This window comes from Vipera ursinii (genome assembly GCF_947247035.1).
Source record: "Vipera ursinii genome assembly, chromosome: 6".
Classification (NCBI taxonomy): Eukaryota; Metazoa; Chordata; class Lepidosauria; order Squamata; family Viperidae; genus Vipera; species Vipera ursinii.
The window spans coordinates 56,596,426-56,618,490 of NC_139515.1; the positions used below are offsets into that span (position 1 = coordinate 56,596,426).

General features: G+C 34.1%; 1 protein-coding gene across 1 annotated transcript in view; it reads left to right on the top strand.

Annotated features, from left to right (window-relative positions):
• The window catches only part of ANO4 (anoctamin 4), a gene marked incomplete at both ends in the record, with an annotated part of 108,193 nt that overhangs the window by 26,593 nt on the left and 59,535 nt on the right, over positions 1-22,065 (top strand). The window contains 3 exons of the mRNA XM_083365360.1: positions 6,528-6,716; positions 13,229-13,339; positions 20,298-20,434. Coding sequence (XP_083221486.1) covers positions 6,528-6,716; positions 13,229-13,339; positions 20,298-20,434 — 437 coding nt within the window. The remainder of the gene's footprint in view (positions 1-6,527; positions 6,717-13,228; positions 13,340-20,297; positions 20,435-22,065) is intronic.

Here is a 22,065-nt window from a genome sequence, read left to right on the forward strand (position 1 = left end):
GTAGATTGTAGAGACCAGCAAGTTTAATGATATTATTTTTTTGTCAATCCACTAAATTGCTTTAAATTATGAATTCAGTGGAATCTATTACAGCTTCAAAGATGAACATGTATAAATCTAGGAAAACTGAAAGGTTTAAGTTTTGCAAAGTATTAATGTGATTATTTAATTGCCTCACTCTTTTTTATTATTGAAAGACCTGAGAGACCAGGTAAGAGACTGTTCATCATGAAGAAATCCTCTATGGTCATTAAGAGCCAACATCAACTTGAATTATAGGCAGTTTTCATTATTTGCACGTTTTTATTCACAGTTTCCTATATCTGTGTTTGTAAAGGATATCTTTGTAATGCCTGGCAAAAATGGCAGATAGGCTTTTGTAGACGTGTAAAATATATTTTTAATATATCTTTATTTACACTCTTATTATTTGTAATTATTCAGCTGAAATAAAACCCTGCAATTAGTGAGGGCTACTTTCTCAGTTCATAGACTGATAAAAACAGCTGAATTTTAGTTCTTTTTAACACAATATATTTTCTCCTGTTGATAAATTTGAACGTTTACTGCAACATGTTTTGACATTAAGGAATTAACTTTTAATATTTATTATCAGATACTTTCTATTTGGACAGACTGTTATATCAGTTACTAGATTTCACAAATCTGTCAGTGAAATGACACTGAAGTATTGTTAGACACAAAAATAGTCACAAATTGAAATTCACTCTGTTTGTGTTACAAATAGAAAAGAAGTTTATTAGACTTCACAACAAAGTCTAAAAAGTAACGGTTTGCAAAGCGTGGTGGATTCAGGAAGGCAAACAATGTAGCCAAACACTGAACCACACCCCCAAATTCCAAAATCACATATTATTATACATCCTATCGCGAGGCCCCATTCCCTCCCCCATGGCCCCATTGGCTTAGGCTTTGGAGGTTACAATCTATCAGAAGCGCTTAAACAGAATACATTATCTCTGCCCCTGTTTGCTTACATTATACTAATAAGATCCCTCCCCTACTATACTGTTTCTAGAGGAGAGATGTCTCCCACGTTCTACACCTGCCAGGGGTACTAGGCACAAGAAGGTACTTAAAAACAATTCCTAGATAGTGACTCACATTTGGGCCCCAAAGTAACTCCTGTTCTCCCCCTCCCTCCACTTGAGGCCTGTATTTTTCCCCATATTCTCAAAGCATCTACTCAAGCGATTATAAAATGATTATTATAAAATATAAAATATGATTACATGATAATACTAAAAGCATATATATTTTTATTTTTAAACTTCCTCACTACTTCCAGTTATTTTCCACAGTATTAAAACTTTAGTACTGTGGAAATGACCTCTCAGTAGATACTACACCTTTTCCTTTTTAAGTATGTTTATATCATAGAATCTGACATATATTATCTGAAAACTTAATTATCGTATACTGTTTTTGCATCCTGAGGGTAAGGAGGACAAAATTTGAATTCTTTTTAAGAAATCAAATCATAGAAGATCTATTGCATAGATTTAGTGTAGCCCATTAGCATCCTAAATACTTACTAATTTTAGTCCTTTGTACTGGTCTCTGTACAAAAAATTCCTTGAGGTTCTACTGTAATGTTAACTTATAATGTCACTTTTTCTTCTTTCTTCGTCTCTAGTGTAATTGGGGAAACAGTAAGCAATATTGCTTATGCAGTATCATTTCCAAATAATTACACAGCTGTTTTGATTAAGTGGATGATCGTATAAGTTTGGCATAAGTTTGGCTACTGCTAAGCTTGTAAGCCGCCCTGAGTCTTCGGAGAAGGGCGGGATATAAATGGAATTAAAATTAAAAAAAAAATAAAATAAATAAAAATAAATACAAAATGACTTATTTTGCATTCTTGGGTATAATTTCAGCTAATTCTAACTTTTGTTAAGTGATTTTGGAAAAAAAATTTTTTACAATTGGAGTACAAAAATAATACGTGTAGCTCTTCAATCCTGTTCAAGATTATTTGTAATTCCCACTAAACATATGAGACTTACTTGTGACCAAAAAGCACACAGAAGAGCTCTTTCAATAATAGTACGAGTTGACAGTTGCTTGTATGCATGTTATGGAAACTAAATTGTTTACTTATTTCATAAATGCAGATTCCCCCCCCCCTCCTCCCAAATATCTGATTGGAAATGCTTCAACTGAAATAAATCCTTAGAGGATGTATATTGCATATATTGCAATATAATAAAAATTAATGATACCAACTCTTGAATAAATTATGAAGAAAATCAACTGCTGATATAGAATGTTGGCATCATCCTGTACAATGACAATTTTGCAAATAGAATCTGTTTTTTACCTTTATGATTTATGGATCCAAGGTTCTTTTGCTGAATTGGCTGAATTTTAGCCAAAATCTAATTAGTTTCAAAGGTCTTAAGCTGAAATGCTATATACTGTATTGCTAATGAGATTACTGTTTTAATTTGTTGGCATTTACTATGAAGCAAATATAAAACCTTATTTCTGATATTCCAGTTTGCTTTTGATTGTGTTAAATTTTTAGTAGCTGAACATAAACAGTTCTATATTTAATACTGAAGGTTAATTCAGTAGCTTTTCATTTTAAGTACTGTAAAAATATTGGGGAAAGTTTATATGCGTTTATATGTCTACTTTCTTCTTGCTTAATCAGAGATGAAACATTTCTGGACAGTATCTAGATTCTAGAAACTAGGCTCCTTTACAGTGATTTATTTTGCTGAATTGGCTGAATTTTAGCCAAAATCTAATTAGTTTCAAAGGTCTTAAGCTGAAATGCTATATACTGTATTTTGACCATACCAAAAAATACATGCAACTTATTACTGCTAGTGAAGGTTTCTAGACGGGAGCTGAAAAAGCAACTTTGAAACAGCTGCCACTGAATATTTCAGACAAAGGCATTTCCTATAATTTCCCATCCTTTTCTTTTGTGTTTCTTTTTCCCAAAGCCTATTAATATTATTCAGAAGTCCTCAGTGCTAAATGCTGGATCTAGAGATAAAAGACTGACAAAATTATTTGTGAGGGAGGAGCTAAAAAACTTGATTTGGACACCAAATAAAAGGCAAAGTATTTCTTTTTAGGAAAGGTTACTTCTTTGCTTTGCTTTTATGTAGCAAAACTATTCTAGAGCTTACACTACAATTTTCATGAATTTTTCTCCTCAGAATAGCTATTATGATTATTATGATGATATGATTCTGTTGCACAACTGAAATTTGGTGGTGTGCTCAAACAGGACTCTACGGGCTACAAAACTAAACATAATTTAAGTAATATTTACATTTTAAGACATTTTTAGAAACTCTTACCTGAGTATAATTTTGACAAGATTTCAATATGTAAAAGAGGCAAAATCACAACATTTATGGACAACATTGCTGTGAGTGTAACATTTAGGCAGAATGGACAACTTCTATAAAATATAACAATATTCCCTGGGGATAGAAAAATAGAAAATCCTAGATTTATATACAAATTAGTTTATTAGTAGACTAAATAAGTGTACAGGAAAATAATAGTGCTTATAAGTTAACTCATAAATTAGAAAATATAAGTTGGAAATGCTGACAAATGCAAATTCAGATAATAAAACTTGGTTGTTGAAAATGGGAGAAATTGAGAAATTCTTTGAATGTATTTTGATTTAAAAATTCAGAGTATAACTGAGGTTGAATGCTCTCTACTCAGCCTCTAGAAACCTATGGTATATATTCATTTCCCTACTTTTTCAATCAATTTTATTTTTCAAGGCAGCTAACAATAAATGAATAGAGTCATGGGCTAATCCTGAGAGAGAATAGTCAAGATCTCTGGAATGGTAATGGAGTTTCCTGAGAAAGAAATCAAGTTATGGGTTTAAAGGTGGCTTGGTTGATAGCATACAAAATCCTTTCTTGGAAGAGGCTGTTCTTAAACTTTGAATTCATCTTAGATTCTTACCCATATAGAATCCCTGTTTAATGTAAAAAAGACATAAACTGTAATTTCTGATTAATTATTTTACACAAATACAGAATTATTAATTAAATTTAAGTCAGCAATATAGCAGTAATAAGAGAAACAATACGTACCCCTGAATATACTTTTAAGGACAATAAACTTGGTTACTATATAGCTCAGTTTTCCTAGTCAGTAACTGAACCCGTTTTTGTCTATACAAATTGCATGTAGTTAAACCATTTGTTTTTGTTTCAAAAAAGGAAAGCTCCTTGGGCTTACAAAGATTTTTTTCATGTTTAGAAGATGATAAAATAGCATGGCATTTAAAAATCTACACAGATGTTAAAGTTAGTATAGAAAAGCAAGATTTTAAGAATGTAAAGGGTGTCCTGTTGGATCAGGCCATAGGCCCGTATCCCTATCTGGTCCAGCATTTTGTGTTACACAAAGGACATTTGGATGCTTTGGGAAGCCTGGACTAAAGGACACTAAATTTCTTCCAATGTCAATGAGTATTTAAGACAGGTTATGTATAATGGCATGGGTCCGGATTACTTACCGGAGCACCTGCTGCCGGCGTCAACTTCCCTTCGTCCTGTGCGCTCCCACAGAGAGGGCCTCCTCAGGGTGCCGTCGGTCAGAGAGTGTCGGCTGGCGGCCCCCAGGGGGAGAGCATTCTCTGTGGGCGCGCCAGCCCTTTGGAATCAATTGCCGGTTGAGCTCCGGATGGCTCCTGACCTTCGCTCTTTCCGCCGTTCTCTGAAAACTTACTTATTTGAACAAGCCGGCCTGGTCTAATGGGTTTGGGGTATTTTTAATTTTTAATTTTTTATTGTTAGGGCTAGATTAATTTAATTTAATTTTTAATTTTTGTATGTTGTATTTTTATTGCCCTGTACACCGCCCTGAGTCCTTTGGGAGAAGGGCGGTATAGTAAGTAAGTAAGTAAGTAAGTAAGTAAGTAAGTAAGTAAGTAAATAAATAAATAATATAAATAAATAAATTTATTTATTTATTTATTTATTATTTATTTGTTTGTTTGTTTGTTTATTTAGAAGGTAGTAAAAAAGCTACGACCATTACTAGATATTTAATCTGGCCAGTATTCAGGTTTCTGCAGAGACCTGTCCAGACAGTCTCCCAAGAATTCAACACAATTGAATGGAAGAAAAAAAAGATTCATGTTTTATATATCTCTACCATATCTCCTATTACCCTTCTTTGTTTCAAACAAAAGAGCCTTGATTGCTATAATCTTTCTTCATAAGAGAACTGTTTCAGTTCTTTAAAAAAGTTTGTTGGTAATTTTTGAATCTTTTTTTTAGGTCTGTATATCTCTGTTGGTTACCATTCATCCCTAAAACAAGATCATCCGTGTAGAAATTTAAAAAACACTAACCCTTCCCCTGCATCTCCTTTATTCGTTGCCCATTTATTTCTCTTTTCTATCCTGTTTTCTTATTGATTGCCTGTTCACAGAAACACAAATCCTTTTATTCTATTACAGTTCAATTTGTTTAGGAGCCTTAAGAAGTCTTTGTTCAAGTTTTTTTTAAATGCCAAGGAGCATCTATCTGCTGGTCCTTATCTCAAAGACAAGCACTTGGATGCTAAGTTTCTGATTCCTCTATGGACCAAATGAGCCCAGGCCAAATACAGTATATGAAGCCAGCTGTTCTTTATTTATTCCATAGTAGTAGACAGCAATGTGAAGCTGTTTCTTTTTAAAGAAGTGACATTTTGTCATTGACAATTGAAATATTTTTTTTAAATACATATGTGTGTATGAAGATAAATAGAATATATAAATAGAATAAATATAAATTTCTAATAGTATCAATAAATTAGAATTTAATTTTATTCAGGAAGACATTTTCAAATGATTGAGAGGAAGAAACACACACACACACATACACACACACACACACACGCAGAGTAAATTTGATTTGATAACTATGGTCATAAATAGGGAGAGTGAATACACTGACATTATGATTTAGCTTTGAAGGTAAAAAGTTACAGAAAGTTATTAATGAAGTCCTTCTGCTCCTTTTCAGGATCTTTCCTCCAATGTAGATAAATTATTCCTCTACCATCTTTTAAAAGCACTAAGAGTGTAATCATAAGATATAAAATGATTTGCCTGTTATGATTCCCACAAGCTCTACAAAAGTGCCAGGTTCTTGTATCTTTAATATTTGCATAGATGTGAGAATTTTATAAGCTGCAAATAAACTCTTATTATTGTGCCAGTTTCCCATCCCCCTTTTTTCATACTGAAGAGAGCACATTACTTGGTAGTATTAGGAACTATTCATCTGGAAGTACCTTAAGAGCCTTCAGTAAGAGATGATACTTTAGTACAGTATATCTACTTAATATATTGCAACAATAATTCTTAAAACTGGGAAACATTCAGATTTAAATTATGAATCCAAATTAATATAAAGTTTACACATTTCTTTGAAACTTTTCATTTTAGATTCTACACCCAAATTTGTAATAGTTATTCAAAGTTTGCCTCCTATAAACTTTTATCTTTTCCTTTTTGGTAGGTAAAAGCTTATGTATTCATGGGGCTGAAAATTGTACGCAGGTCTACCACAGGAAAAGTACAGCAAGTAATTGGCTATTACAACATCCATCTGTGGTTAGGCATTCTTCATTTCCACAAGTCAGAAGGTCAATAAACATGGAAGCTTCCTCTTCTGGATTTATTACATCACCAATTTCTCATCACCCAGGTATTAAGTTCTGTTGTTTTCCTAAGTGCTTTACAAAAATTATCCCTGCTATGAAATACTGTATTTAGAATATCTATCAACTTCCATAGAATTTATCTCTAGATCAGTTAATAGATTTATGTTATTTAAAAAAATATATCTACAGTTATTTCCAATTGTCATAGTGATTGATAATGAGGGCCGGAACAGAGATGGTTGGAAGATCTTGGAGAAACTGAGATATTTCATTTTGTTTCTATGATACTCTATTATCACAGTCCAGTATTGTTATGCCCACTTTTTCTATTTAAAAAACCCATGCTAAAATAGCTATATTTCTTCTCTGAGTACAAACAAATTAGATAATTGTTACTTTATCTGTATATTATATGTGTAATATATAGATAAAATCACATTAATTTATGGACATAATTCCTTATTTCTTAGGCAACACATACTTCAAACATGCATCAAAAGGATTTTCACACCAGTGAGGACAACAGTAGCTGCTGGGAATCTTTTAAAAAATATTTCTGGTCTTTCTGGCCAGTCTGAATTTTTGAGCAGCAGAATAATTTATTTTTATTTTTTCTTTCAAGATCGCTTTCAAATTACTGATACTCAAAATATTCATAGGCATCCATTGTGCAGTTGTTAGAGAGTCTCCTCAATCTAATATTTTAAATCTATGTAGGAATAACTTAAATTATGCCCTCATAATTGCTATTGCTAAGCACATTTAATTTGTGCTTAGATTGTAAGCCGCCCTGAGTCTTTGGAGAAGGGCGGGATATAAATGGGATTAAAATAAACAAATAAATAAATAAATATAGGTTCAAATAAGTAAAGAACATTGTCTATCTTTCTTATATTACTTTGCTCTGTTATTATTGTCCAATTGACTGATGACTACCAAGTATGCAGAGCCAATCGAAGATGTAGCCAAGAGGCATAAAAACATTAACAGTATTTATAAGTTGCCATTTGGCCCAGAAAGGGCTCATAGTGTGATTTCATCTAAAGTTCCAAAATGATTAAAGACATTTAAGGACATGAATCCATCACAGAGGGCAATGAATTAGAACTATAAACTAGAATTAGAACTATAAATTTTAAAACTAAGTTTTAAAAATGGTTTTTAAGGATTAAAAGTATAGTTCTGGTATTTCAAAATAATTTTTTGAAGAGGACAGTGGTTCTAGCTTATGAAGCATGCGGTATTTTCTAGAAGTATGTTTTGCAATCATCCAACAAATATCTGAATCAAAATGATCTTTGTCCAAAATCAATTAAATCTAAATCTGAAACTTCCTGAAATCTCATTAGTAATCCTGTTTCCAATAACGGGTACCTACTGTACATATATTTCTAAACATTCCATTTATCAGCAGTTCCAAACCGGGAAGAGGAGGCTAGACATAAGAAAGTTTTGTTTCATAAAAAGTAGTTTCTAGTCATAATTATATGGAATGATAATAATTTCTTTCTTCCTGAAGTTTTTCCTGATATTTGTATGGAAATGCTGAATGTTTAGTTCTTTTACGACTGTTTACTCCCTATACATTACCTACTTAATCTTTGTATTATATTTTCTGTGATTTTGGCGCCAGTGGAGGAAATAAACGAACACCTCATAAATGCCATCACCCTTATCATTCTGACATGTTCTAAGTTATCTGTTAAATAGTGGCCTATGATTTGACCTTTTTCATGCATATAGTCTCACTCTCATCCCATCCTAAAATGTATAAGGGTTAGGGGGGGAAATACTCCCTTTATGCCAAACTTGAATTTCCCAGTACCCTTTTATACTGATTCTTTTGGCATTTTAACCAAATATATATTTGCCATGTTCAGTTTTTTTCTGACTCATAATAACTTGATAGACATAATTTCAGAAGGATTGTCTATCAGTAACTGCTTCTTTGAGCTCTTGTACATTCATGCTTGCGTCATCATTGATAATATTCTATCAATCTCTTTTCCAACTGCCTTGAATTTTTTCAAGAATCTTCTCCAATGACTCTCAATTCCCAGCACATTAGGCTCCCTAAATGTATATGTTTTAGCTTTATAATTAGTATTTCCATTGATTGGCCTGGTTTTACTTCATGTAATATTCAGTTATTCATTCTTCTTGGCCAACGTATTCTCAACTGTTTTCTACAGTATCACAATCCTTGGTGGAGCAGTGGGCTAATGCCTCCTTAAGTAACACCAGCTGCCTGCAATTAGTGCAGGTTCGCATCCCACCAGGCTCAAGGTTGACTCAGCCTTCCATCCTTCCGAGGTAGGTAAAATGAGGACCCAGATTGTTGGGGGCAATTAAGCTGACTTTGTAATAATGCCGCTTGGGGCCCCCCCCGAAAGCCCTAATAAGCAGGCATATACATAGAATGAAGGCTACTGCTAAGCTTGTAAGCCGCCCTGAGTCTTCGGAGAAGGGCGGGATATAAATGGAATTAAAATAAATAAATAAATAAATAAATAAATAAATAAATAAATAAATAAATAAATAAATAAATAAGTATTTTTTTAAAAAAATCAGCCTTTGGACAGTCCAGCATTCAGAGCTATACGTTACAACTGGAAAAACTGGGCTTCCTTTATTTTGTATGACATTTTCATAGCACTGCCTATAACATAAAGGATAAGGAGAAGGAGGGAAGCTCTCAAGCTCAATAGGTTTATTGAAAAGATCTTGAACATACTTAAACCTGAAGACACTAAAAGAAGGATCAACTTTGCCTGCTGATTTCATCCAACATTGACATATTTCATAATGTTATTATGAGGGAGGAGTTTTTGGTGCTCTGTTTTCTTGCCAACATTTCGTTACCCAAATTATTGCCTAGTTTGGATAATGAAACATCTGCAAGAAAAAAACCAAACTCAGAAAGTACCAAGAATCCCTCATTTCAACACTGGGGTACAAATATTCTTCTCTATCCCAATTATGATTTGAAACATCAAATTTGAAAGATATTTAGCTTAAAAATGTAGGCAGCATTCCCATTGCCCAAATCTTGCATATAAGTATTGGGAACTAAAGCCCTGAGGGAAACCCACCTCTTCAATTGCTAGGGGATATGCTGCTAGTATGAAGTGAAAATGCAAGAAACAGAAATGTTGCCATATTTAGCAAATGTGGCAAAATGTGCATTTTCAACTGTGTTGAAAGTTTGGCTGGGAATAAACATTGCTGTAAGAATGCTGGAAAGTCAAGTATGCAGTTATCAAAAAGCATATTTAGTTGGAACATCTAAATATGGAAAATATGTTAGTTTCAAAACATTTGGATTTACCATTTGGACTGTTCTAAATCTTGCTATAGTTTATCTCACTGAAAAAAGTACATTTCTTTGTTTGTAGCAATTAACTATTCCTCACCCTATGTCTACACCATATGCAAAACAGTAATAATACTATAGTATAACATTTCTAGGGACGCGGTGGCTCAGTGGGTTAGGACGCTGAGCTTGTCGATCAGATGGTCAGCAGTTTGGCGGGTCGAATCCCGAGTGCCGCGTAACAGAGTGAGCGCCTGTTACTCGTCCCAGCTTCTGCCAACCTAGCAGTTTGAAAGCACGTAAACATGCAAGTAGAAAAATAGGGACCACTATGGTGGGAAGGTAACAGCATTCCGTGCGCCTTTGGCGTCTAGTCATGCCGGCCACATGACCACGGAGACGTCCTCGGACAAGCGCTGGCTCTTTGGCTTTGAAACGGAGATGAGCACCGGCCCCTAGAGTTGGAAACAACTAGCATGCATGTGCGGGGGAACCTTTACCTTTACCTTTATAACATTTCTAAGCAAATAAGAATTATTAAAGGACAGCATGTTTTGAACACTCCCAACAAATAGAACTCCTCATAACAACTGCTAATAGCTAATAATAAAATATGAAAGTGACTGAATTACATCATTTTGTAAATGAGTCATATCAAAAGTTCTTTATTCATTTAAATTTTTCAGTAGCAACTAAATTGTTATCAAAAACTGTTTATGAACAATGAACAATATTTATTCCTTGCAGTGGAAATTATGCAAATATAATTTTCTTTATTATTTTTCAATATAAATTAATAGAACATAATTTATTTAGCAACTGCATTACAATTTTCTATAGAATTTTCCTTATCCATTCCTTTAGAAAGCCCTAATGTCTTAGGAAGATAACAAGCATAGTAACAATGAAAGTAATAGCTGTATCTCAACATATGTATCTGCTTGCACTTAATACTCAAAGATTAAATTTCAAGCAGCCAACATTGCCATAGCTGTTGATGTACATCTCTTTTATGATTTTACTGCAAACTGAGCTAATGGCTATTAGTGAATCTAGTATCAATAAGTTCAATATATCAGTTATGCAGTCTGTGAAATAATACTTCCTTTTGTTTCTTTTGAACCTCCTGCCAATCAATTTAATTGAATAAAATGATTTCTAGCATGATGAAGAAAAATATACATACTTTCTCTGTGTTTTTAATTTATAGAGGTCCAATATTTCTTTTGGTAAAATGAGACAGTTTTTGTTTTCTTCGTTGTTATAAATTATAATTTATTATACTTGAATGCTGGGGCCACATTTTGCTGCTATCCCTGGTAGCTATGCATATTTTTGCAACCTTAATCTGATAGACCTTATGTTTTTGGCTTGGCATTGTACTTCTAAGTACTGCTAGTGCAAGGGGGTGATGCTCCACTTTTGACTATATTAGTTTGTCTTAATTTCCCAGTGCACTTGTATATTTTATGCAAGTATTAGTACATTAGTAGAAATTGTATTTGGGGTACAGTTTATAAACCTAATTATACAGAATTTTGCAATCGCAAAATGAATTCTCATAATGCTTCATGGAACGTGGATCACTTAATGGGGAGAATATAAAATGCCAGTGCTAAAACTTTATTATGATTTATGTTTAAAATAAGAATTCTAAGCTTCTGAAAAGCTTCTCTGAATCTGGAGCCCTTAGACCTCCAGGTTCACTCCCCTAGTCTCAGTCTAAAGGCAGAAAGATAGAAGATTCAGGTGCCTGCAAGTGAACTCTTGACTCTTAAATGAGTGGCCTATCAGAATATGAAGAGTCTTACATCATAATTCTAAGCTTCTGACCTCCTTCAATAAGAGAGAGTGTGGAACTGGGAGGGAGAGGAAGTTAGAAGTTTTTTTTGTCATCAGGACGTCTTGGTTTAAAGTTCTCATAGAAACAAGGAGAACAAAATTCAGATTTTGTCTGATTAAACCTAAGATTCAGGCTCTGTGCCAAAAAAAAATCAGAAAACTAGAATCAGATAGATAGCATTGGCAAGGAAAGCAGAGAGCAGTTACATATTTGCAGCGTTGCCTTTACAACTATGTGTTCCCATTTTTTATCCTGTTATCTTTGTTTGATCAAACAAGTGTCAGTTTTGTATGTGGACCTCAGCCTCATGTAATATTGCAACTTACCTTTCTTTGTTGTCTTTCTTCTTTTGCTTGCTATTACTTAAGTGTTAAATTAGGACTAGAGTTTTACAACTTATAGTAGCGTGTGGAGATCCAGGGATGAATTTGGCAAGCTTAATAGTATGGCCATACTATTTTTTTGCCAACAGTATCCATGAATCTAAAGAGGCCAAAATGATCAGAGGCATATAATGTTGTCATCACAACATTAATCATTATGACACACTTGCAAAGTATTCATAGCAGCATTTGTGTGATGTCATCATTATGCTTGTGTCATCATATATCACCCTCCCACTCACGCCTTTGTCCAGCTCTTCTCTGCTACAAATATATATTAGGAATATATCAATCTTCAGTTTCCAGACTTTAGTAGGCAAGTTATTTATGACTTAACTTAGAGCCTGATTACATTTGGTACTGCCGTATATGTGCAGAAATAACTCTTTATAACATAAATTGTTAAAACTACATATGTGCAAAGACAATTTATCAGTAATTAATTTTGGAAAATGGATCATTTAGCCTCTGTTATGTTTTGTAAAATTTTGTTAAGCATTACAATTCTTACTGGTTCAAAATTATTTCTGTACTGTATAGTGCAATGCTACATTTTATATATATTTGGCAAACCAAGGCTAAACAGTATTCCCTAGCTGAAGGGATGTGCTTTTAAACTGCAGTTTAATTTGCAAATGCAGCTAGTCAAATATTTTGTCACTTTCTAAGTAGCCTGTGAGAACAAATGTCTATGGAGGGGTAAAGAGGGCAGATAACAATATGTATGTAATGGCTTCATACAAATTCCAACAAAATGTGTTATGACACAAGTTGATAATCATAATATTTATGTCATGACTTAATTTCACATGTTGTTTTGATTCATATATGCTTCTAGGAGTGAGAAATACATTGTAATTTGATTGTTTGTTGGGCTGATGTTTCCCTGCATTGTTATATACAGAAAAGTATACACACAACAATAGTAGTTGCTGCCATGGTATCTTTTCCATTCATTACTATTGCAGTCACTACTAAATTGTTGCAAACTCCATCCAATCTCTTCAATTTCTTTAGATAGAAGAGAGCAATATCATGGTTGTGAGCTGGAAACACAAATACCAATAAGGCCCGATGCTCAGAAGACACATGTGGACTTTTCAGAGATTTTTAATGCAATACAAGAAAGTAAGTTATTTTGTGAGTCTCAATTATATAATATGTGTTCATATATGTGATTTGAAAAATGAGCTAGAGTGCTTATAATTGAAGGTTGCTTCTTATATTTAAGTATGATGAAAAATGAATGTCTGGAAAGGACTGATAGAGGTAAGATACCAATATAGGTGACAGGCCTTCCACCTTATTTTCTAACATAAAAACATAAGCCAAATTGGAAACATATAAACGTGTGATGTTTGAGGGGGAAAATACATCTAATGAGTTTTAATAATTTTGTATAGTTGTCCTCTTTTACTGTTATACATCTTGCTGTTAAGTAAATTCCCAAGTACTTAACTTTTTTAACTATTAGAAGATTTGTTTTTCTTGCAAGTTGCGTTTTCTGTTTTTCTGTTAAGTTCTTTGTCAAAACTTTTGTCTTTTCTCTATTTATTATCAGGCCTGCTACCTCACCATATTGTTCTATTGTGGCCAACAATTTTGTGCTTGTTTCCAGAGGTTCTTCCAATATAAAGACCAAGTCATCCGCGAATGCCTGCAATTTATATTTTTCACCCTTTATCTCCAGTCCTTTAATCTCGGAGTCTTGTCTAATATTTCTGTTCAATACTTCCAAGGTTAATATAAATAGCAATGGGGATAAAGGACATCCTTGTCTTGTGCCCTTTTTAATTTTAAAGTTTTCTGTGTAATCTCCATTTACAATTATTCTAGCAGTCTGTTTATCATAAATTGCATGAATTGCATTCATAAAATTTTCCCCAAAATCCATTTCCACAAGTTGCTGAAACATAAATTGCCAAATTAAGTTATCAAATGCCTTTTGTGCATGAAGAAATATCAAAGCCATCTGTTTGTCTGGATGAGCTTCATAGTACTCTAAAACATCCAAGATGGTTCTTAAATTATTTTTAATCTGTCTTTTAGGCAGAAAGCCATTTTGATCTGTGTGTATAAATTCAATCAAGAATTTCTTAATTCTTTCTGCCATTATCGAGGCAAAAATTTTATAGTCTACATTTAGTAATGAAATTGGTCTGTAATTTTTTATATGTGCCAAATCTGTATCTTCTTTAGGTATTAAAGTGATATCAGCTTCAGTCCATGTCTTTGGTATTTAGGTTTTCAGGAGAATTTCATTACAAAGTTCTTTTAGGATCGGAGTAAGCACGTCTTGTAACGCAGTGTAGTATTCTGCAGGTAGTCCGTTTGGCCCCGGAGTCTTGTCCTTTTTTTTGCCTTTTTATAGCTTCTATAGTCTCCATCATTGATATTGGTTCGTTCAATATATTTCGGATATTCTGGGGAATTTTCAGTAAATCTGCTTTTATTAAATACTGCTCTATTTTTTCCTTAGAGACTTCCTTTGCCTTATAAAGAGTCTCGTAATATTCTTTCACAATTTTTTTCATTGCATCATTTTGAAACTGTATTTTTCCTTTTGTATCCTGGAGTTTCTTTATTATTTTCTTTTCTTTTTCCTTTCTCAATCTATATGCTAGCCATCTTCCTGGCAAGCATTTTCAAAAAAATTCTGTTTAACCCGTTTAATCTGTTGAGCCATTAATTCCATCTCAGCTAAGTTTAATTTGTTCTTTATTATATCGATTTGTTTCTTGAGTATTACTTTATCTGGATCTATTTGTAATTCTAATTCTAGTTTTCTAAGTTCCTCCCTCAACTTTAATTGTAGTTGTTTCTTTTCTTCGTTCTTAGCAATATAAGTTACGGCCAGGCCTCTAGAATATGCTTTGGCAGTGTCCCAAACATTTTGAAGTGATGTTTCTTCCTTGTTTATTTTAAAGAAAAATTCCATTTCCTTTATTGCTAGTTGTAGGAATTCCTTGTCCTTCAATATGGATTTGTTTAGAGACCATCTAGATTTCTTCTTAATTCCTTTCCAGATCATTTTTATTTTTAGTGGTCTGCCCAGTCATTGGTTTCAATTTCCACCTCTTGGACCATCAGTTTCAAGTCTAACGAAATCCATATCATATCAATTCTTGACCATGATTTGCGTCTATTTGAGTAAAATGTATATTGTAGTTTCTCTGGGTTTTTCTCTCGCCATATATCTAGAATGCTAAATTCTTCTATCATTTTTGAAAACGCTTTAGGTAGTAAATTTCCTCCTTTCCGTCCTTGTTTAGCACTTTTATAGTCCAAAGTTCTATCCACTATTGCATTAAAGTCTCCCATTATACAAAAGTTTTGGTAGTTTAAGTAATATTTTCTTATATAGTTCAAGGTAAAATTGTTCTTGTTTATCATTAGGTGCATATATTCCAATCATTAATATCTGCTTTTGGTCCATCATGATTTCAACCATTAGAATTCTCCCCTCATCATCTGCATAAATTTGTTTAGGCATCATCTTTTCTTTAATATAAAAGGCTACTCTTTTCTTTTGAGATGACGATGCAAAGTAGAGTTTGCCAATTTTTGGTTGTTCTAAAATTTTGATATGTTGCCTCTTAATATGGGTTTCTTGAAGACAAATTATGTCCATTTTTAATTTTTGTAAGCATGTAAAAATTTTCCTCCTTTTTGAGGGGGAGTTTAAGCCGTTGATGTTTATTGATAAGATCCCAATTTCCTCCATCTTTTTCAATTATGTCTATGTCTTAATCTTCTAGTCGATCTTATCTGTCTCTGATCTCTTGGTCTTGCGCCCTCTTCTGAATAGGAGTATGTAGTTTTGGTTTCTTTAGTCTCTTCTCTTACTCTGTGGTCGGTCTCACCTTCCACTTGCACTTCATCTTGTTTTTTGGGTTGCGAATCATCTCTCTCCAGAAAGGCTCTATGGCTAACAAAGAACTCCAATGCTTTAAGTGGTGTATCCAGTCTGTATCTTTTTGTATCCCAGTAGATTAAAATCCCTTCTGGAATCAACTATCTAAAGTTCACTCCTTTTTCAACGTTTCTTAGTTAGAAATTGGTAGTCTCTTTGAGCCTCTCTTATCCTTCTGGGGATTTGCTTAAGAACCACAATTTCTTTTTATTTATATTTCAGTGGTTCATCTCTTACTTTTCTCAGGATCTCGTTCCTTGTAGCTCTTTTTAAAAATCTGACATGCACTTCTCTGGGCACCTTGTTTCTTCTAGCATAGTTGGAGTTAATGCGAAATACCTGATCGATCTCCCCTTCAATTTGTTACTGCCCCCATCCTAATATGCCTGCCAGCAACTCTGTTATCAATTTTAAGAGGTCTTCTTCCTTGTCTTCTTGTATGCTTTGGAATCTTAAAAAGTATGATGCACCTCTTCTATGATCGCCAAAGAATCTTCGAGTTCTCCATTTATTTGCATCAGTTTTTGGTTTTCATCTTTCAGGTCTTCCAGTTTCTGGTCAACCTCCGTTGACTTATGTTCCATTTTTTGGATTCTTTGTTGATTTTCTCCAATCATCTTTTTGAAGGTTTCCAATTGGGAGTCTAGATTATGAATTTTTTGGTTCATTTTATCTAAGCCACTTTTCAACTCTTCATGATTTTTAGTTGCTGTAGCAGACAGGGCAGCGTTAGTGTCATAGATGGCTTGTAGAATTGCTTGGGTGTCCTTCTGTTGGGCATTGCTCTTCTCCTGTTGTAACATTGTAGTAATTGGTTTCTGATAGACTGGGCTTGCAGAGATTGAAGCAGGGGCAGAAGAGCCTTTTTTTCCAAGTTTGGATAAGTTAGAGGTACTCATCTTTGTCTTCCAGTTGTATGGTGTCTCTGCCAAATGGCCCAATTTTTTAATCCAATAGGCTCCTAGTGATTAGGAGAGGAGAACCATCAAAGTAGTAAAAAATAGTAGGAAATATAGGAATCCACAAAAATAAAGATCCCCCCCAAAAAATGAAAGGGGAGCTAAAAGAAAAAAAAAGAAAAAAAAAGAAAAAAAAGAGAGACCAAAAGGAGCAAAATAGGAGATATCTGGAAAAATAGTACGGCAAAAGAAAAAAGTTACCCCAAAAAGCATAAAAAATGAGAAAAGAAAAAGAAAAAAAATGAAGAAGGCACACAAAAGAGTAAAAGGAAAAAATAAAAGACAAAAAATCAAGCTAAAAATGATAGAAGTAGGTGGTGGGAGTAAATAAAATGTAATAAAAATAAGTAAAATTGTCAAAATTGCAATCAAGGAAATTATATTCAAAAACCAAATAATAAGAATTCCAAGCTTTTCTATATTTATAATTCAAAGGAGTCAAATATCTTCAAAGACAAAATGTTTAGGCAATAGTCTATCTTAAGAAAAGTAGAAACACACCAGACAGGCCAAAAGGACAACAGGGAGTCTTTTTTTTTTTTGAAACAAAGTTTCCGAGGACCTTCAAAGAATGTCTGGGTAAACAGCCAAGTTTCAAGCATAGATAACTCCTTTCGGGGGGGGGGGGTGTAGATGTAGTTTTCAGGTTTTCCCAGTAGATGGCATTAACTATCCATTCCCACCCTTTTTGTCACGAGAGAAGACAAACAGAAAAAAATATATGTATATAACTTTCGATTTTAAAAGGTTTGGAAAATATAAGTAAAAATAGAAAATAAAAAAGGTAAAAGAAAGGAAAAATAGAAGTTATAAATGGCTTTCAGCAAAACGCCCAGTTCTATAAAAACAAAAGCTTCCCAAACTTTTATGCCACAGACAGCCTTGTAATGAGGTGATGTTTTCACTTAGCCAGAAGCTTAAACCGCCGCTTGTAATTCAGGAGGGGGGGGATGAAAGGAAAAAATTCCACCACCCCCTCCCTGATAGTAAGGGCTTCGTTTTCAAGGGCTGGAAAAGTGCTCTCCACTAAAGATCTTAGCTTGTAGGGAGAGTAAAAGGAAATTTCTCACCCAGCTAAGCTGATTGCTCTTTCAATTGCCATTCTCTGTCTCCGCCAAACAGCTGTTAATGGCGGAATGCAAAATACGGTCTGCCTTTCTTCCTGCCGGTTCCAGGGGCTCTGTTGGGACCAGCGACCTGGCTGCCGCCTAGCCGCAGTCCTCAGACATTCACCCGTTGGGGGCCACCTCTACAGGGCGGCATTCAGTCCATTTGGACCCACCAGCTGGTAAAATTCGGACCCAGAGGGGAGAGAAATAATTCCCCGAGTTATTTGTTCAATTATCTATAGTGTACATTTTCTGTTTTCCCTTTTTCCTTTTAATTTTGTGTTTTGCTATATTTGTTTATTCCGCCAACCTAGCAGTTCGAAAGCACGTAAAAATGCAAGTAGAAAAATAGGGACCACTATGGTGGGAAGGTAACAGCGTTCCGTGTGCCTTTGGCGTCTAGTCATGCTGGCCACATGACCACGGAGACGTCCTTGGACAAGTGCTGGCTCTTTGGCTTTGAAACGGAGATGAGCACCGGCTCCTAGAGTTGGAAACGACTAACACACATGTGCGGGGGAACCTTTACCTTTACCTTTTTATATTTGTTTATGTTTATTGCTATTTGTTATTTTTATATAATTTCAAAAGAAGTATATGATATTTGATTTTTTCTGTTTATTTATTTATTTATTTATTTATTGCTACAACTATTGTTTAACAAAGCAAAAAATCCTTTACATTACAAAACTAGTCATTTTTAAAAGCAGAATAGTCCTCGGGACTAAATATTTACTGAATACTGGCACATGAATTCCAGTAGGTATAACTGTGAATGTGAATAAAAGGAGTAGACTTGACATTTATTTATTAGAATTATATTCCGTGTGTGTGTGTGTGTGTGTGTGTGTGTGTGTGTATTTTCTGTATACTGTATGTACATAAGATATATATTTTTATATATCTATAGTATACGTGTGTGACTACAATATATATATCTGTCTCTATACAAGACTAATTTTTCACTTTTCTAAAGTAATGGTGTTTGTACATATACAGTACATATACCCCAAGATAGCATTTTTACTGCAATAATTGCATACATATGAATAAATGTGAAGCAGATTAACTGGAGATGGGAATGAAAAGGTTTACAAATGTAGCAAACTCAATACAAATAATACAAACAAGATATTTATTATTTATTTGCTTACTTTTTGTTACTTTCATGAATGAAAAATAAATTGAAATATTATATCATTTAAACTGAGTCAATAGAAGGTATTTCTTAGCCAAATATAAAAGTTTGACAATATTTTGGGGTACAGTTTTAAAGCTTTTTTAAGAAAATAGATGTAGGTCTCATAGTACTTGGAAAATAATTAGATTATGTAGAGTGGATATAAAAATGAACAACAGATATTGGAATTCCAGTCAAATGTTAAGAAGCTAAACTAAACAGCTGCTAATATTTATCATGAATTTAAAAGCTGTACCTGTAGGTCAAAACACAGAGCATGTATGTATGAATCACTGCCACTTAGAAGATGCTCTGCTTGTTCATATAACATGATCTGTTATACTCTGGGAAATGGCCGAACCTGCAGTGTGTTTATGGTGCATCAGAACAAAGATAATACATGTAGTTTGAGAATGTCACCTTGGGAAATTTCAAGGTACCTCAATGATCTCGTTGCAGCCACACCAGAAGCAGTTTAGATGGTTAGCTTCCTTAGATATTGAATTATAACATCTATCCCACTACAATTATATGGCACCATATTATGGTGATTTTATCTCATATATAGTATTGTATACACAACACACACACACACACACACACACACACACACATAAAGATATTTGGTATAAAAGGTATATTTTTGCTGATTTTTCATTTAAACTTATATCTGTATATCAGTGATTGCATGACCTTTGTAGATACCATACGCTAAATAAATAAAAACTGTTATAATAGATACACATTACATAATTATTTTACATTATCCAATTATTGCAGAGGGCAACCTAAACTTGTTCCTTCTAGATGTTCTGAGCTCATCCATGCCGCATCATTCTTTTGCAGTTTTAAAAAGATTTCTAAAAATTTTGACTTTTTATTATTTAAAGGACTAATATTTTAATTCTTTGTCATTGCTTTTTAGTAGCTAAGGATGTCAATATTATCTTTGATGAATTAGAAGAAATAACAAATTCTTCCAAAGATGATGAGTCTTTGCTTCACCATAGAAACTTGACTAGTACTTCAGATGATACTAGCAAATTGGAATTGATTGAAGAGGTAAGACATTTCATAAAAATATTTTATGTAAGGGTTATTTCAGTGGCTCTGAGTTGATAATGCTGTACTTCTCAATTTACTTTCCAGATAGAGCTGTATACTCAATATATTATAAAATAACAGTGTTTTCATCATTCTTGTATCTTGCAGATTATGTGCTAAAATACACTCGCAGACTCTCCTAATAGCATATCTAATTCTTATGTTGAAAATAAACATTTGCAGAATGACAGAAAGTCAAACAAGCATATTAAAACAATATATGGGATGACAAATTATTTATTTAAAACTATTTATATGCAGCCTACTAAAAAAATAACAATTATGGAATAATCACCTCCAATCATGAAAACCATAACCTCCAGGGACAAAATAAAAACCAGCATTCATTTTATCTTCCAAAGACATGATTAAAAAATAAACTTTACTTATTTCTGAAACTTAAATATGGAGGGAGCCATTGTATTGTCCCCCTTCATGGATTACTGCCTTGTCGTGGCGAAGGGGCTTGTGTAATTCAATGAAGCTATGAGCTATGCCGTGCAGGGCCACCCAGGTCATAGCCGAGAGTTCTGACAAAACGTGATCCACTGGAGAAGGAAATGGCAACCTACTCCAGTATCTTTGCCATGAAAACCCTATGGACAGTACCAAAAGGCAAAACGATATGACGCTGGAAGATGAGCCCCTCAGGTCGGAAGGCGTCCAATATGCTACTGGGGAAGAGCAGAGGGCTAGTACTAGTAGCGCCAGAAAGAATGAAGCGACTGGGCCAAAGCCGAAAGGACGCTCAGCTGTGGATATGTCTGGTGGTGAAAGGAAAGTCCGATGCTGTAAAGATTTTTTCTCCATAGGAACCTGGAATGTAAGATCCATGAATCAAGGAAAGCTGGATGTGGTCAAACAAGAGATGACAAGACTGAACATCGACATCTTAGGTATCAGCGAACTAAAATGGACAGGAATGGGTGAATTTAATTCAGATTAACCTCAGGTATACTACTCTGGGCAAGAATCCCTCAGAAGAAATGGAGTAGCCTTCATAGTCAATAAAAGAGTAGGAAAAGCAATACTGGAATACAATCCTCAAAATGACAGAATGATCTCAGTTCGAATCCAAGGCAAACCATTCAATATCACAGTAGTCCAAGTCTATGCCCCAACCACCGGTGCTGAAGAGGATGAAATTGACCAGTTCTATGAAGCTCTACAGCACCTTATAGAACTAACACCAAAAAATGATGTTCTTATCATCATGGGGGATTGGAATGCTAAAGTAGGAAGCCAAAAGATAACCGGAATAACAGGCAAGTTTGGCCTTGGAATGCAAAATGAAGCAGGGCACAGGCAGATAGAATTCTGTCAAGAGAATACGATGGTCATAGCAAACACTCTTTTCCAACAACCCAAGAGACGGCTATACACATGGACATCACCAGACGGTCAACACAGAAATCAGATTGACTATATGCTCTGCAGCCAAAGATGGAGAAGCTCTATACAGTCAATAAAAACAAGACCAGGAGCTGACTGTGGCTCAGACCATGAGCTTCTCCTTGCAAAGTTTAGGCTTAAACTGAAGAAAGTAGGGAAAAGCACTAGGCCAGTCAGGTATGAATTAAATCATATCC